The sequence below is a fragment of the Trichechus manatus genome, unplaced genomic scaffold (genome assembly GCF_000243295.1).
Source record: "Trichechus manatus latirostris isolate Lorelei unplaced genomic scaffold, TriManLat1.0 scaffold00008, whole genome shotgun sequence".
NCBI classification, from domain to species: domain Eukaryota; kingdom Metazoa; phylum Chordata; class Mammalia; order Sirenia; family Trichechidae; genus Trichechus; species Trichechus manatus.
Window position 1 is genome coordinate 4605333 of NW_004443944.1, and position 16802 is coordinate 4622134.

At 50.5% G+C, this 16802-nt stretch overlaps 1 protein-coding gene across 1 annotated transcript in view; it reads right to left on the minus strand.

The window, feature by feature from the left end:
• EDN3 (endothelin 3) overlaps positions 1–16689 on the minus strand; it is a 48379-nt gene extending 31690 nt beyond the window's left edge. The window contains exons 1-2 of the mRNA XM_004370528.1: positions 16638–16689; positions 15655–15946 (exon numbers count right to left, since the gene is read on the minus strand). Of these exons, the coding sequence (XP_004370585.1) occupies positions 15655–15946; positions 16638–16689 (344 nt within the window). The remainder of the gene's footprint in view (positions 1–15654; positions 15947–16637) is intronic.
• Between the last annotated feature and the right edge of the window lie 113 nt (positions 16690–16802).

Sequence of the window (16802 nt, forward strand, 5' to 3'; positions counted from 1 at the left end):
GGGTTCCGGTCGCCTCAGGCGTGCCTTGGCTTGTGGGGAAGGCCCTTCCTTGTCCCTCTGGGTTCCGGTCGCCTCAGGCATGCCTTGGCTTGTAGCCACAGCACAGCTCGATTGTCACATGGCTGTCTTCCTTCTGTCTGTCTGTGTCTCGTCTCCTCCTCCACAGGGCACCACAGGGAGTGCTAGTGGCACAGTAGTTAAGCACTCGGCAGCTAACTGATAGGTTGGCAGTTCAAACCCACCAGCTGCTCCGCAGGAGAAAGATATGACAATCTGCTTCTGTAAAGATGATGTCCTTGGAAACCCTATGGGGCAGTTCTACTCTGTGCCATAGGGTCACCATGAGTCGGAATCAACTCGATGGCAGTGGGCTTGGTTTTTTGGGTTCTTTTGCTTACAGGACACCATCAGATGGGATGAGGACCCACCCCATTTTGGTACGGTCTTGTGTTAGCGTAAATAAAAACAACTTCAAACGCCCTATACCAAAACAAGGTCACGTTCACAGGCACCAGAGCTGAGGACCTCAACATAAACCACAGGACACTATTCAAACCATAAATAACACTTAAGATACGGGGAAGAGACTTGCTCATACACTGTTCATGCCTTCTACACCGCTACAACGCTTTGTTGACAATGTATTATATAAACTTATAAAAAGATTCATTGCTGACGATCTTAAATTTCTACTTCTGCAATTTTATCATAAGGAAACCATCACAGATATGCAAAAAAACTTTGTATAAGGATAATCATTGCAGGGATATTTTTAATAATCCGAAAAAATTGAAACAGCAAAATCACCCATCCAAGGGACTTTATTTAAATAAATCGGGATATGTCAGCATGATGGAATAACGTTAGTATGGTGGTCTAAAATATGATCTAGATCACAGCAGACCCACCCTACAATTTGTAGGGTCTGGATCAAGAGTACAAACAGAGGCCCACATCCCATAGGTTAAACATTGTAAGGTTTTAAATCAAGCTGGTAAGCTTTTAAATAAAAAAGTTCTATGCCCTACCTGGGCAAATGCAGCTGCAAAACACCCTGGAAGGCCAGATTTGGATTTAGAATTCTCAGACTCCTTGGAATTCATTCCATGCTGGAATGAGGTAGCCCCAGGAGACGCAGCACCTTCTCTTCTGCCCCTGCTCCCTCCTGCACCAAGAATGGCTGCTTCTGCTCCACGTGGATGCCCCAGCCTGCACCCCCTCCCTGCAAACAACTGCCCCTTGCCCACTCTATGGGTCCAGGGCCATGTTCCTGGAGTTCTGTTGCTTCTTGATGTCAGACCCTGGAAGATACCTGCACAGGCCCTGGAAGCGGGCTCAAGGATGTTGTGATTCCGGGATCCTGAACACGTGCAGCATGGTCTCTGTTTGGTCTAGGAGGAAGTATATGCCTCTCAGTCCCACAGACTCCTTGCAATGGGCGGGGGATGGGGCCAGAGGCAAGTCAGGGCCCCAGTCTAAGAGGGATTCCTAGCTGCTCCAGAGTAGAAGGTGGGTCTTCCACTCCTTTTGTACCTGCCATGGGCCTCGCACAAGGCTGGGAGAATCAAAACTGTTGACTGTGTAACTGGTAGTCCATTGGGGATAATTCTGGTCCAGCAGGACTTGATTCTTTACAACCGAAAGAGTCCAACAACCATAAAACTCAACACAAAACATCTCCAACATGTGCCAAGCATCCGCTGTATACCTAGGTATTAGGTCAAGTGTGATGGGGAACAGAAAGACATTTATGTATCCCTGCCCTCAGGAGCTCATGTACTAGTGAGGCATGAGAGGGGAAAGGAGAGACTACAAGTCAGCATACACGGGAACATACAGACAGAAGAACTGATGCCTTGCATTCGAATTGTGGTGTTGGCGAAGAATACCAAACAGACCATGGACTGCCAGATGAATGAACAAATCAGTTTTAGAAGAAATACAACCAAAATGCTCCTTAGAAGCAAGGATGGTGAGACCTCGGCTTGCTTACTTTGGACACATCATCAGGAAAGACCAATCTCTAGAAAAGGACGTCCTGTTTGATAAAGTGGAGAGTCAGTGACGGAGGGGGCGGCCCTCAGCGAGAGGGACTGACACAGTCACTGAAACGATGGACTCGAACATAGCAATGATCTTGAAGATAGTGCGGGACTGGACAATGTTTCAGTTCTGTTACAGGTAAGGTAGTCATGAGTCAGAGACCGTTTGATGGTAACTGGCAACGACAATACATAGGTATGTGGAAGGTACTAGGGGAGCATGGGAAAGACTGTCTGGTGATTCCATTACTATGTAGTAAAGCACTTACACTGACAATTTCCTGATCTACAAAAGGGGTTGTTGGGCAGATTGAGATACCGCATGGAAAATACTTAGCAAAGAGTTAGCACTAAATTAATGTTAGCTACTGCTGTTTGGTCTAAGAAGTCAAGTGGGTTGTATCAGGCAAAGGTTGACATACCAGCATTTTGTGGGCTTCATCCAATCAGCAGAGTTACTTTCTTTTTAATCTGGAAATTTCACATAAATATTCGAATTTCCAGATTCTCTTGAATTACTGGAAGATGTGCTAACACCAAGCCTGCACGTCGACATGGCGCCATTGTCTGGACTGAGCAGTGGCTCCTTCAGACTGGGCATGAGTACTCGATTCTGCCCCAGTCACCACCACTTGTCCTTCTTCTCTCATTTTGGTTCCTTTCTGGCCCTTATGGGCATCTGAATTTACAAGCCTGGTCTAGTGGCTTGTCCCACAAATCAAAGAGACAGGTCCTATAACACGGTGACAAAATTAGGACCTGATCTTACTTTTCTCTCTATAAATATAAAATCCATTGCCTTTGAGTTGATTCTGACTCACAGCAACCCTATAGGACAGAGTAGAACTGCCCCATATGGTTTCCAAGTCTGTCATCTTTACGGATGCAGACTGCCACATCTTTCTCCTGTGGAGCAGCTGGTGAGTTTGAACCACTGACCTTTCAGTTAGCAGCCGAGCACTTTACCACTGTGCCACCAGGGCACCTCTTTAAAAATATAGTTGAGGTTTTTTGTTTTGTTTTTAAGCCCAGGTTATGGCTCAGTGTGTCCCCAACAACAGAATGTGTGTGTGTCACAACTGGAATATATGAAGAGTTGATGACCCAGCTCCTTTAGTTCACATTTTTCCTCGTGAAATGGGCAAGTAAAAGCAATACTGCCTTTGGGCCCAGGGGACAAATGGACAGGAGGTCCCCCTCTGTTGCCCCGTCCTGTGACCGAGAGAAGGAGAAACAACTGTTTCTCACGAGCAGATGGTTGGAAGGCAGCCCCCAGCTGCCAGGCTCCAGCAGTCATTAGACACCGTCTCCTACCATTCCCCAGAGAAATAATTTCTCGACTCTAACACGCTTTCTAACTATGGCTCGGTTTCAGGTTTTATTAAATTCCTTCCTTGGAAGTCACCATTCACCCCCTCTCCTGGGCTTAGAAACAATCTTGTTGGGCAAGGAAGAAAGTGTTGATTGCCTTTACTTACTGTCTTTGGAACCTTATGAGAAAGAACTGCTAGGTAAGAACTTCGTTCTAACTGGTAAGAAATGCTGAAATACCTACAGGAAGTGGTTGGACATTCAAAGGTCCATGAAAGTATCCATTTGCTTTGACCAGTGTGTAGTGGACACCTGCTCTCTGCAAAGGCATGGAGGCAAGGGGGACAGGCAAGGTCACGGGCCTTGTCTGCCACCTTCACCTCTGCACACCGGGCAGGAGACGCCCAATAACGTCTGCTGAATGAATGAATGAATGAGGTCTTACCTAGCTATTACTTCTAGGCCATACCCTATCACCCAAATATATAGAATTCTCAGCTAACTTAATGGATTTCTACTTTTTTTGGTCCCTCAATAGGCCCCTCTTTGAGGGTTTTTTCTAGAAGGAATATGGTCTCTAATGATTTGAACTGGAAGAGCCATGTCTTGACAATGACCCGTGCAGAACACACTAGCACCACAACGGAGAAACCAGGAGGACAGGTGGGAGGGTCATAAGAGGCAGCCCCAGAGGCCTCATGAGGCTGGCAGCTAGGAACGAGGCTTCAGTCCAGGTGGACCACCAGCTCACCGAATCCCTGGGTGACACCTCCCTCTGGGCCTGGGAAATGTGAGGGCTAGCTGATCTTTTCCAAAGCCGATCCAGCCCCAAACCCCACCTCAAATTCCTCACCATCATTTGAGCATGAATGAAGGAAGAGAGATGCTACGTGGACATCTTCGAAGAACCCTGGGAAGAACGCACGCTACATAGGCTGAGACAAGGGTTATCCTCCAGAGCGGACAGAGAGAGCCTTCCCCTAGAGCCCGTGCCTTGAATTTGGACTTGTAGCCTACTGAACAGTGAAAAAATAAATTCCTGTTCTTTAAAGCCACACGCTTGTGGTATTTCTGTTACAGCAGCGCTCGATAACTAAGGCAGCATTTGATCTCAGGATCTCCAAACGGTGCGGTTACTGCAAGGAGAGGGCCTAAGCCTCCACTCCAGCAACAGACCACCACTCAGTGTGGGCTTGCCCGCCCCACTCAAGCTAAGCTCACAGGTTCCTAGGATCTCACCAACTGTATTTAGAAAGCATTCTCCTGAACTGTTTACACTCCTGCGTCGTCCTATTCCCGTATAGTAAGTATTAAACTAACCCCACAGCCACAGAATGTATCCTTCCGCCGGCTGACCGACACAGATACACCCCTCAGCACAGGCGCACACGCACTGGAGGGTATTCAGAGGAAGCTCTAGGGGCCCAACAAAGAGAGAGCCACAGAAAAAAGCTTCTGTTTTCGTGGTGTCGTGGGGGATTTTCAAGAGCCCTGGCTCAAAAAACAAAAGTCAGAAAAACAAACTCCTCCGATAGGCGGGGAATGAGGCCATCTACAGAATCCCCGCAGATTAGCTGGTTTCCCCTGATCTGGTACAAACAAAGGCATTCAAAGGAGTTGGGCTAGAATTTCTCTCCCCAGCCCCCAGTGACCCTGGCGCATTCCAGGTCGAACGTGGGCCTCAGAGACCCACGTCTGTCTGGCACAGCCTCATTATAACTTTATGCAAAGCTGCAGACAGCTCCCAGCAATGGAAAGAGAAGGAGTATGACAAGGGCTGGGGATTTTTTTTTTTTTTAAGGATGGGGCTATCTGCGGAGGAATCAAGGGGATGCAGACACCTTTTTTGCATCCCTTTAAATAATCTGCAGAGAGCAAAGAGGAAACATCCTTGTTAAGTTCCAGATCTCACATTAAGAACAGGAAAGATCCTAGTGAACCAAGACTTAGACTCGTCATCACCACGAGGATAAAGACACCTTGTTTTTCTCCGAATCGAATAGCTTGCGTCCTTGTGTAATGCCCTATTGGTAAGCTTCCATAGATTTATCACTTATCTCAAACCAAGAATACTTGAGTTCCTCATGAAATCCAGACCTTCTGCAGCCATTGAGGCTGGATGACCCCCCAAATCTATACCCTGAGGAAATCTTTAAACCTTGAACCGAAACTATCCCCTGAAGTCATCTTTGAACCAAATAATCATTTAGCCTCATTAGAAAAAAATGTCTGCATTGAGCATTATACTCTTTTAAAGACTTATCTATATGTGATCAAACTGACAACAGCAACTTGATAGATGAGAAGCTGGGCGGGGGGACAATGAGTTTGTGTTAATGATGGTGAAATAGTTTTTAAAATGTTGTCGAGAATGGTAGCACAACTTGTAGCCAATGCTGCTAGATGGTGTACGCAGAAATGGCTGAAGTATCTTTTGTTGTGTAGATTTCCACCAAAAATTTAATTATTAATTAATTTTTTTTTAAAAAAAGAATACTTTAGTTCCTGATGGAAAAATTTGGGAATGGATAAGGGTGATGGTTGAATAACAGGATGAACATAATATCACTGAAGTGTACATGTGAAGATGGTTGAAATGGTAGATGTTTTGTTACATATATATTTACCACAATAATAATAAAAAAAGGAAAGAAAGAATACTTGAGGCTCTGTTAGAGACACAGGCTTCGTCCTCAGACAAGAAACTAGGGCCAGAATGAGGGGAAGGAGAGTAAGGCAAGTTGGGCAAGTGTAGGCTTGGACTTCATCTTTACTAAAAGTCTTGGTGTTTTGCTCATTGTGGATTTTTTGCATTCATTTTGATTTTCTAAAATATTGTATTATTTCTCTTTACCACTGAGTTTTGGGTACTCCCTTAAATTTTTCCTCATCCACCTCACCCTCTTCTTGGCCCTGCAAGTAACCTATGGAAGTCAGATTTGTAAAAAGCCAGAAAAGATATTTACGCCTCTGCTTTCTCATTTACTCACTTACGACTTTTGGCAAAGCTATTTCACCCTCCCCAAGTCACATTTAAAAAGCAAAGATGTCACTTTGAGGACTAAGGTGCACCTGACCCAAGCCATGGTTTTCAATTGCCTCAAATGTGTATGAAAGCTGGACAATGATTAAAGAAGACCGAAGAAGAATTGATGCATTTGAATTATGGGGTTGGTGAAGAATATCAAATATACCATGGACTGCCAGAAAAATGAACAAAATCTGTTCTGGAAGAAGTATAGCCAGAATGCTCCTTAGAAGCGAGGATGGTGGGACTTTGTCTCATGTATTTTGGACATGTTATCGGGAGACACCAGTCCCTGGAGAAGGACATCATGCTTGGTAAAGTAGAGGGTCAACGAGATAGATGGACACAGTGGCTGCAACAATGGGCTCAAACATAGTAAGGATTGTGAAGGTGGCACAGGACCGGGCAGCGTTTTGTTCTGTTGTGCGTAGGGTCCCTGTGAGTCAGAGCCGACTCTCGGGCACCTAACTACAACAAGTGGTAGGAGGAGGCTGTCCACCAGTCATGTTCTATCCCCTCGCAGAGAAAGAAAGAACCAAGTCACCCAGCGACGTGTGTGTCTGCACCTTTCTCATTGACTCACGCAATGAATCTGTCTCTAAATCACTGGCCGGGCACAGGCCTCCTTGGCTGCCCTGCTCTAGGGTTATTGATTATCAAGGCCTCCCGCTCCATCTGCCTGAGAGCTGTGAGAGAAGACATGGCAGGGCCCTCCGGGCCCGTGAACGTTCTCCCAGCACTCCAGGTTCCGCTGAGACCCCGAGTTGGGGTAGACGAGAAGGAAGACTGGCCGCTTCGTTTTGTTTGCCGGTTCCCCAGAGACCTGGAGGGAGAGGGATGGAGAAGCGCCCAGAACACGGTCTGGACAAGGGGCTCCTTCATGGCTTGGCCATCCTCTCACCTCCTCGCCCACTCTCTGGATTGACTTCCCTTCTGAGTAAGATTGACTCCTATGCCCAAAAAGGGGAAAGTGTGTGTGTGCCTGTGTGCATGTAAATGTGTGTGTCTGTGTGTGTGTGTGTGTGAGTGGGGTGTGTATGTGTCTGTGTCTGGGTGGGTATCTGTGTCAGTATGTGTGGTGAGTGTGTATATGGGAGTGTGTGTGCCTGTGTGTCTATGTGTGTCTGTGTGTGTTGTGTGTGTCTATGTGTGTAAATGTGCTTGTGTGAGAGTGAGGGGTGTGTGTGAGTGTGTGTGGTATGTGTGAGTGTGTCTGTGTGAGACTGGTTGGTGAGTGCATCTGTGTGTGGTATGTGAGTGTGGTGTCAGTGTGAGTGTGGTGTGTGTGTATGTGTGTAGTGTGTGTCTGTGTGAGTGTGGTGTTGGTGAGTGTGTGTGGTGTGTGTGTCTGTGAGTGTGGTATGTGTGTGTGGCATGTGTGTGTCTGAGAGTGTTGCGTGTGTGTGTGAGTGTCCTGTGGGTGTGTCTGTGGGTGTGGCATGTGTGAGTGTGTCTGTGTGAGAGAGTGGTGTGGGTGAGTGTGTGTGTCTCCATTTTAAGGAGCTCTTCACCTTCAGCTGAAACATGGCATCTAGTGAGAGCAGGTCATCGCTTCTCAGTCCCGTCTGCTCCGAGTTGAGCTTTGGTGGCACGGGATTACCAGCGGGCAGCTCCCACTGGGCGTGCTGGGACATGGTGAACCCGCCCAGGACCGGGAGCTGGAATCACAAAGCGGAGCCGGCTCCAGCCACGCCGTGGAGCCTCCTCAGGGAAGCGCTGTTTGCCTCCCCACTTCCTTTGTTTGAAATTCTTGCAGGAATAAACCCAGCAAGAGATGTCAGAACTTTCAGCCGCCTCCAGATTTAAGGCCAAGTTCCTCGCTGCAATAGCCCTTTCATCTAGCGAAACTCCAAATGCTCCCTCAGGGTCATGGAGGGTCTCCTGCCGCAAATCAAACCACCTCTCCTTAGGACAGGATCCACTTGCTTCAGCTGAGCCTCCCTGCTCCAGGACTTCGCACACCTCCTCTGGTGACTCCGGGGCAGGGAGGGGGCTTTCAGGCCATGTTATGGCCACAGAAAGGCCAACCACTCCAATACGGCCCTCAGATCTTACAGACGTATCCTGCTGCGAAATTACGTAAGAAACATGCCATCCAAACCCAAAACCAGGATCCACAATTGCACGAGATTCCCAAGGAGACGGTTAAGCGGGAAATAAAAACTAACAGAGGAAAACCATGATCAACCAGAGCCCTGAGTTCAGTGTAACTTGTAGCCCGGCCAACACTAGCTTCTTTTAGGCATCCTTCTCAAAAGCAGGTCATGGCATAAAGTATTTTTCTTAAGCCAACATCCATAGAGTTTCCTGGGGCTGGCCACGTTGACCCCCCAGTCTCTGACTCCATGTACCCAGCTTGAGGTGCTGCCAGGGCTGAGTGAGCCTGGAAATGAGGCTCCTGGAGCCTCCCGGGGTCCCCAGTCTACAAAGTACGATGCGTTCTGTTCACTCTGCAGGGCTCACCCCGGACACCGCAGCCAGACGTTTTACAGAGATTTTGGATCATGAGGTGTTTAACCAAGAGGTGGGAAACAGATCATCAAAATTATCCTGAAATGCCAGACCCAAGTCACAGCCCCCAACTCCCCACTTTAGGACAAAGAGACAGAGGCCTTCAGAGAACACGGTGGCCCCTTCCTCCAACATTCCGATTGTTGACCAAGGTAGGAGAGGAGCGACTGAATACAAGGCAGGAAGGGAAGACCGGGAGGGACTCAACCGAATCCCGGCTGCTGTCAACCTTTGGCCTCAAGTGGCTTTATCAAGCTGCTTATCAGCAACAAAGCTACGGGCGGGCACACCTTTTCCCAGGGCCTGTAAATCTTATACTGATCAAATGCTCATAGACTGTTATCAAGTATTTGAAGGACTGTGATGTACTAGAACCGTGGTGGCACAGTGGTTAAGTGCTGGGCTGCTAAGCAAAAGGTCGGCAGTTCAAATCTACTAGCCGCTCCTTGGTGACCTTATGGGGCAGTTCTACAGGGTTGGAATCAACTCAACGTCAGTGGGTTTTAGAGACATTTTGGAGTCCTTGGGTGGTGCCAATGGTCGCTTGGCTGCTAACCAAAAGGTTCAAGGTTCAAGTCCACCCAGAGGTACCTCAGAAGAAAAGCTTGGTGATCTACTTCCCAAAACTCAGCCATTGAAAACCCTATGGGCACAGTTCTACTCTGACACACATGGGGTGCCATGCGTTGGAGCTGACTCAATGGCAACTGGTTAGAGGTTGATTGCTAGCACTGTCTTGTCTTCAAGGTATTGGGTGTTGACGGGATTCCGGGCACTGAGATTTCTCCTGTGATCAACAACCTCATTTGTAGGGTATTATAAGTTGCCCCCACTTTACAGATGAGGAGACTGAGGCTCAGAGAAGTGACATCTCCTAGGCGCAGATCCAGGATTCCAGCCCAGACGGTTTGACTCCAGATTCCGTGCTCTCCACCACCACGGACGGATCTGCCCCTCCTCTGGGTGGGAATTTGGAAGAGACGGCCCAGGGCCGATTTCTCTCTAAATACCACAAGTCTCTGAATGGAAGGGTTAGCATCAGTTTGCAGCTGGGGGTGGATTCAGACAGAGCCATCTCATGCCTTTGGCACCAAGCAGCAAAGCAGATGAGGGGATGGAACAGCAGCCACAAAGAGGCACAATCACACACCAAGGATGGAGCTAGTGACTCTGAGTGTCTCTCCATCTCTCGAGTACACACATCCCCGACATCAGAGCACAAATCTCCCAGACGTCCAGATCAGGGAAGGCCCTCTGATGGACCGGGAGCCCACCAAGAGCTGTCAGAGGCGAAAAGAGAGGCCACGTGCTTCCCAGCTAGCCAGCACTATGTCTCCACATAAAACTTAGGGCATGTGGTGGGCTGAAGATTTAGGCTTTTAAGGAGCCCTGGTGGTGCACCAGGTAAGCACTAAGCTGCTAACCGAAAGGTCGGCGGTTTAAACCCACCCAGTGGCTCTGAGGGAGAAAGACCTGGCCATCTGTTCCCATCAAGTGACAGTCTAGAAAACCCTGTGGGGCAGCTATGCTCCATCACATGGAGTTGCTGTGAGTTGAAATCGACTTGATGGCACCCAGCAAGAACAACAACCACCCAAAGATTTAGTTTTTTTCTCACGTGTTAATTCATTTATGTAGAAAATTGTGCAAAGAGACAAACATGTTACTACATAGCATTATATATATGAACCGTCACTATATCAAAAAGAACAAAACCGCCCTGAACCAGTCACCAAGGGGAGACTTGTCTTTCATCTGTCATTGGGTCCCCAGAGCCCAGCCAAGTGCTAACCCAGTAGGTGCTCAATAAAAATAGGCCGCCTGTGTAAACATAGGAGTCATCTAATTAAGACAGCACCGAAGCTGGCATCGACCAGCCCCAGGAAAATGTCTGAAGAAGGGGCTTAGAGGGCCCAGTCACCTCCTTACGAGTTCAGTAACCTTGACAAATGACACAACCTTGGGCTCCGTTTCCGCCTCTAAAATAGAAAGGACAATCGTTGTTGTTCGCTGCCATCAAGTCGGCCCCTGACTCATGGCGACGCCATGCACAACGGAATTGGACCCTTGTGATCCACAGGGTTTTCACTGGCTGACTTTCGGAAGTAGCTCGCCAGGCCTTTCCTCCTAGTCTGTCTTAGTCTGGAAGCTCTGCTGACACCTGCTCAGCCACTAGCACCCCATAAACAGAAGGCTGGTTCTGGATCCAACCCATTCCACCAGGATGTTCTGAAATTCAGAATGTCCCTTCCTTTTCTTGGAAACGTGTTAAAACGCCTTTCTGGAACAACACAGACGACAAAGCCTGTTGTGATCTTGCCTTTTTGTGACAGAATACATTACAGTACAAGTTTAAATGTTTTGTTAATTATTAGTTTTTACTCTTTACTTCTTTGAGCGGAGAGAAGAATGCAAAACAAATGTCATTCCTGCTGGATTAAGTAAGTGGGCCATGCCTTGGAGCAGACGGCAGCGGGTCGGTCATCTTATTAGGACGTGGCCAGCCGCTGCGCTAGGAGAAGCCCTACAGGTCACTATTCCAGAGTCACGCTAACATCTTCATTTCACAAAGGTGGTGCAGAGGTCACCCCTCCGGGTCACACGGCGAAGCAGGACCAGGACACAGAGCTGAGCTCCTCGGCTCTCAGTGGGGACTGTGCATCCCAGATCCTCCACGACCATTGTGATTTCAACCCCCCGCCTGCTGCCTCTTAAATACATTCCTGCTTGTCAGCCCGTGGGTCTCAGGGTTTTGTTTGGAAGATACGGTCACCATCACAACATCACGATGCCTTTCTCCTTATGTCCTCAGAGAGAGTAACAGAGGGCAGGCCCCCTCCACTCAGAGGCTGGGCACCCCGCAACCCAATCAATCACTGGATGCATCTTCACTCTTCAGCCTCACAGGGACAGCAGCGGACAGTTAGAACCCCTGTCCCCAACTACCTCGTCGGACACTTCTGCTTTTGAAGTAGACTCATGGAGTGGTAGAATTCTCACCTTCTGTGTGGGAGACCTGGGTTCGATTCCTGGCCAATGTACCTCATGTGAAGCCACCACCCATCTGTCAGTGGAGGCTTACATGTTGCTAGGATGCTGAACAGGTTTCAGCTGAGCCTTTAGACTAAGACAGACTAGGAAGAAAAGCCTGTCAATCTACTTCCAAAAATCACCCAGTGAAAACCCTATGGATCACCACGGTCCAATCTGCAACTGATCGTGGAGATGGTGCAGGACTGGACAGCTTTGGTTCCATTGTGCATGGGGGTCACCATGAGTCGGGGTCCGACTCCATGGCAGCTGAGAACAATGACGACAACAGTGGAGAGCAGTCCCAAAGTGCACAAGAACGGAGAAACTCCATCTGCTTGTTCAACTACCTCTACCCTTGCTGACTTCTTCCTGACAAACTGCGCGGCCATAAGGCAAAATGTATTTTTCTCTGATTTGGGACTTTTGGTGTTTTTGTTTTTGTGGGCAGTGGTGGGGTTTTGGGGGGTGGAGGAGGCTGGTGCAGCCCCACGTGGACAAGGAAGGTTTTAGGAAAATCCCACGGTGCCGTCCATCGATGGGGATCTCGGTAGCCTCTATAGGGACAAGAAGTACAGTTGCGAAAGGACAAATTGGGTTCCTCTTTGGGATGTGGGCTTCTTGGAGGAGATGAGGAGGTTATGGGCAGTATCCCCAGGAAGAATACACCTTCCCACACGTGTGCAGGGATGTGCAGGTGCCCAGAAGAACATCCAGGCACCCAGGAAGAGGAACCCTCATTTCTGGGAGAAAGCATTGTGGACGAGAGCTGTATTGACAGCAACGGAAAGGAAGAACCACCAGGCAGCCGGTCTAAGCCACAATTTGTCCAGCATTTACTGATGCCTGCTAGGTGCTGGGTAATCAAGAAAGGGGCAGCCACGCTCAAGTCCCAGAGGCCTAGCCATGTGAGAGAACTGGAGAACCTTAGATCTGTTACCTGGAAGATTCGTAAGAGAGTGTCTAGTCACTTGAGTCTGAACTAGACAGCTAACGTCCCACACAGCGACACAAAACTGGTCTTGGTAGTAACTCCCAATATTACCCCTGCAGCTTCTAGGGTCCTTAAACACAGCATAAATGATGACAATACTCGTAGAAGGCCTTTAACCCCACAGTGTCCTTCAAAGATAAAGTAGGATTGTTGATTCCATCTCCGTGTGACTGAGTAGTCAGTGGGATGAAAGACAGCAAAAGCTGACAAGCACCCAAAGTTCAAGACCCTTGTTTAGGCGTCAGGATCAAGGCTCCTCTGGATTCTCAGACTCGACAGTGGTAAGGGCAAGGGGTCAGTCCCACCGTGGAGAAGAGGGAGCAAGAGGGACTGTTAAGGAAGCAGGGGGCAGCTAAGAGAGACAGAGAAACTCAAGAGGTGGGACTGTAGCAGGATCCTCCAGGATGAGGGAGCAAATGGAAGCCACAGCAAAAAATGATCGCCCACCCCCACTGCTCTCCAGGGACAGCATGCCTATCCCTGAGCCCGCTGCCTCAAATTCCCATCTCCTGGGTAGCAAACACACATATCTACATATCAACAGGGAGGGAGGAAGGAAGGCAGGAAGGGACAAGGCAAGGCAAGGCAAGACCAGGCCATCTAGAAAAATCATCCACACAAAAATTACTTTGCTTGTCTAATTTCGAACACCCACGTCTGGCTCTTGTTATTTTTTCCCCGAGGAGCTCATGGGACTCGCAAACGCCAGAGTTAATCACTCTTTCCCAGTGTTTAAAATGAATCAGGGGAAAGGGAGGAGGGGAAGAGGTAAATCAAACTTTAGGGGGAAAGTTATCAAGTCGGCCGTCCTGGAAAAAGTCAGAGCTCCCTGGCTTCGTCCCCGGCCGTACAAGACAACTGGAAGTTACGAGGCAGGATTTCAAACAGACCGCCGTGTTTGCTCAGCCCGGCGGACGCATCTCAGGTCAGCGCTTCCTCCCCGGCCAGTGCCCAGGGGCTTGGCAGACCGGCAAAGAAAGACAGGTCTCCAAATCCTCTCCTCCTCCCCCATCTCCTCTGTTTCAGGTCCCCTGCCCCTAATTCGGCTGCCTTTCTTCTTTCTCCCTCAAGGTTCATAGACTGGAATTGCAGCCAAGGCAAGGGCTGGGTCTGGGAGTGGCTGCCCAGTGTCACTGGCTCTCTGAAGCCAACCTGTTGCCATCAGGATGCAGCCGGCAGGATAAGACTCAGGGGAAGGACAGGTGTCAGGGTCACGGGCACTATAATAAAAGATGACTGATAACTGTCCAAGATTAGAAGGCAATCAACCACAGCCCTGTCCGGGACCGCCCACCCCCACCACAGTGACCCCACATGGAGAACCATGAAGGGAAAGAAGACAGACCCGGGGCCACCCTCCCGACCAAGACTGACTGTATGGATAGGAGCCTAACCTCACACAGCCTAGCAAGCAAATTCTGCCCTCGGGATCAAGCACGTAATTTGCGAGGCCCAGGGAAAAATGCAGCCCTTGTTCAGAAATGACTGAGAACTCCAAGATAGCACCAACAAAGCATTAAACCGAGTGCAGGTCCTTCTGAGCTCGGGGCCCTGGGTGAGGACCACAGAGGACACACGCCATGCAGCTGGCCCTGCGTACCGTTCCCCCATGATGGGATGGCTTTCTGGGCACGCTCCAGATGTGGCTAGAGGCCTGTCACCTGGCTCAAAGACCTTCGACCCCTCAGGTTTACCCCCCTTTGCATCATTTTCAAGGCACCCAAGAAACAACGAGCCCATCCAAGCTGCACCCAGTGCGCTCAGAGCTCATGGGGCTTGGGATGCAGGACGCCACTGCTTACATCCCAAAGAGCGGCCACGGGGCCTGTCCAGGCCAAGCTTCATGTTCACAACCAGCTCCAGGTTCCTAGCGGAGAATTGCTTTAGCAGGGAGCCAGCTAGAGTCCCAAGAGCGTCCAGCCTCCAGGACTGGTCTGACGTGGTGATTTTAGGGATGGGATAGCAAAGCTCATTGGGTTGGTGGCCCGAGCAAGGTCACATCCTCTTTATTGCACCCTCCTGTGTTTGCAAGATGATGACTTTGTAGAGGGGCTCCCACATGCCGATCAAGGGAATGGGGACACCATCCAACTCTGTCACCCCTCCATGACCTTGAAGGAGGGCTGGCGTCACAGCATGGCAGACCCAAGACTAACTCAGGACGGTGATGTCTAGGTCCTTCCCGGCTTGGGGGGACAGCAGAGCCCTCTTCGGCCATGGCACTGTGGGATGGTGTGTGGGCGGGCCATCCAGGAGGGTGCAGGGCAAAGAAGGAGCTGGCCCAGGTGGGGTTTCCCCTGGCTGCGCAGGTGCCCTACTCTCTGTAGAGCAGGCTGCTTTCAAGGAATTTTAAACTCCTCAGAGTCAGCCTTGCAGGTCAGGGGGAGGGTCAGGCCCAGTGAGCACCGGGGACAGGAGCTAACTTTTGGCCTTCCTCTGTCTCAGGAAACAGGCTCCAGGGGGCTCTCAGGTGTCTAATCCCTCAGGCTGGCTCATTTCATGTGCAGGGGGGCTCCCCCTTCCCCTGGATCAGAAACTCCCGGATTGAGTTTCCTCTGGGCCTGGCTGGGGACAAGGGTCACACGCTTTACATGCCAATAAAGCCTGGGCTGGCAAGGGACCCCAGCAAGAGCCGAAAGCTGTTCTAGGGCGGACTCTGTGCCAAGCTGGGCAGAGTGAGCCCAAGTCCCTCTGAGTGTGAGTCCTGCCCCCCACCCCCACCCCCGGGGCTCACTCACTCAGGAGTGTTGATCCAGATGATGTCCAGGTGGCAATAGTAGACACACTCCTTGTCCTTGTAGGTGAAGCAGGTGCAGCGTCGGGCCCGGTGGCGCCCACGGCCCCTGTCAGCCACCTGCTCCCCACTCTGGCCTGGTCCTGGATCCTGACCAGGGCTTCCGGGGCTCAGACCCTGTGCCATCGTGGCCACAGTGTCCTCACTGTGCCCCTCAGAGCCAGCTGCAGGGGGGCCTCCGGGCTCACCCTCACCGCTCCTGCCAGCGTCCCCCTGCTGGGGGCGAGGCACAGATCCTGCAGGAAGAAGATGGAGGGGCTCCTGAGAACACGGACCACTCCACAGCCGCCATCCCCAAACACCTGGAGCGGGGGGAGGGGCAGCAACCAAACTTCCTGAGAACTTTACTGGCCAGTTGCACTTTCTGGAAAGTTTCTGAACTGGGCGTACATTCAGAAACCATGCAAACTGCGCACAGTTCCTGGAAAGTTTGCGAAGGATGCGCACTGTGTGAGAAGCTTGCAAGCTATTTTCACTTTTGGAAAACTGCAAGCCCGCTGCACACTTCTGGAAAACTGCAAACCTTCTGCACACTTCCGGGAAACTTTGCAAGCATTTCGCACACTTTCTGAAAACTCTGTAAGCACTTTGCAAACTTTCTGAAAACTTGGTGAACTTTCTGAGAAGTTCCCGACTTTATGAAAAGTTGACCAAAGTCGGCCCTGGCACGGGTCTCCAGCCTGCCCGCGGGCTGCAACCTCCAGAGCCCGCACGCAGGTCGTCTGTGCCCTCCGCCTCTGCCCCCAGCCCGTCCCCGGACGCCTTCAGAGGTGGCCTGCCCAGGCAAGCGGTCGCTCCTCACCCCGCACACGTCCCAGGGGCTTCCCCGCGCACTCCAGACGTCTGCGCACCCCCACCCGGAGCCTTTTGTGTGCGCTCGCGCCTGGAGAGGAGCCGCCGGGAGAGGAGCTGCCCGCGCCCACTTACCTGCGGCGGAGGTCACTGTGAGCCCGAGGAGGAGCCACAGCCCCAGCTCCATGAACCCCGGTCAGGCCGGAGCCCGGGGCCGGAGGCCGAGCGCCTGGGGCCGCGCAGTGGCGTGCTCGCGTGCACCTCTGGCTCGCTGGCAGGCGCCGCGGAGTGGCGGGGCGG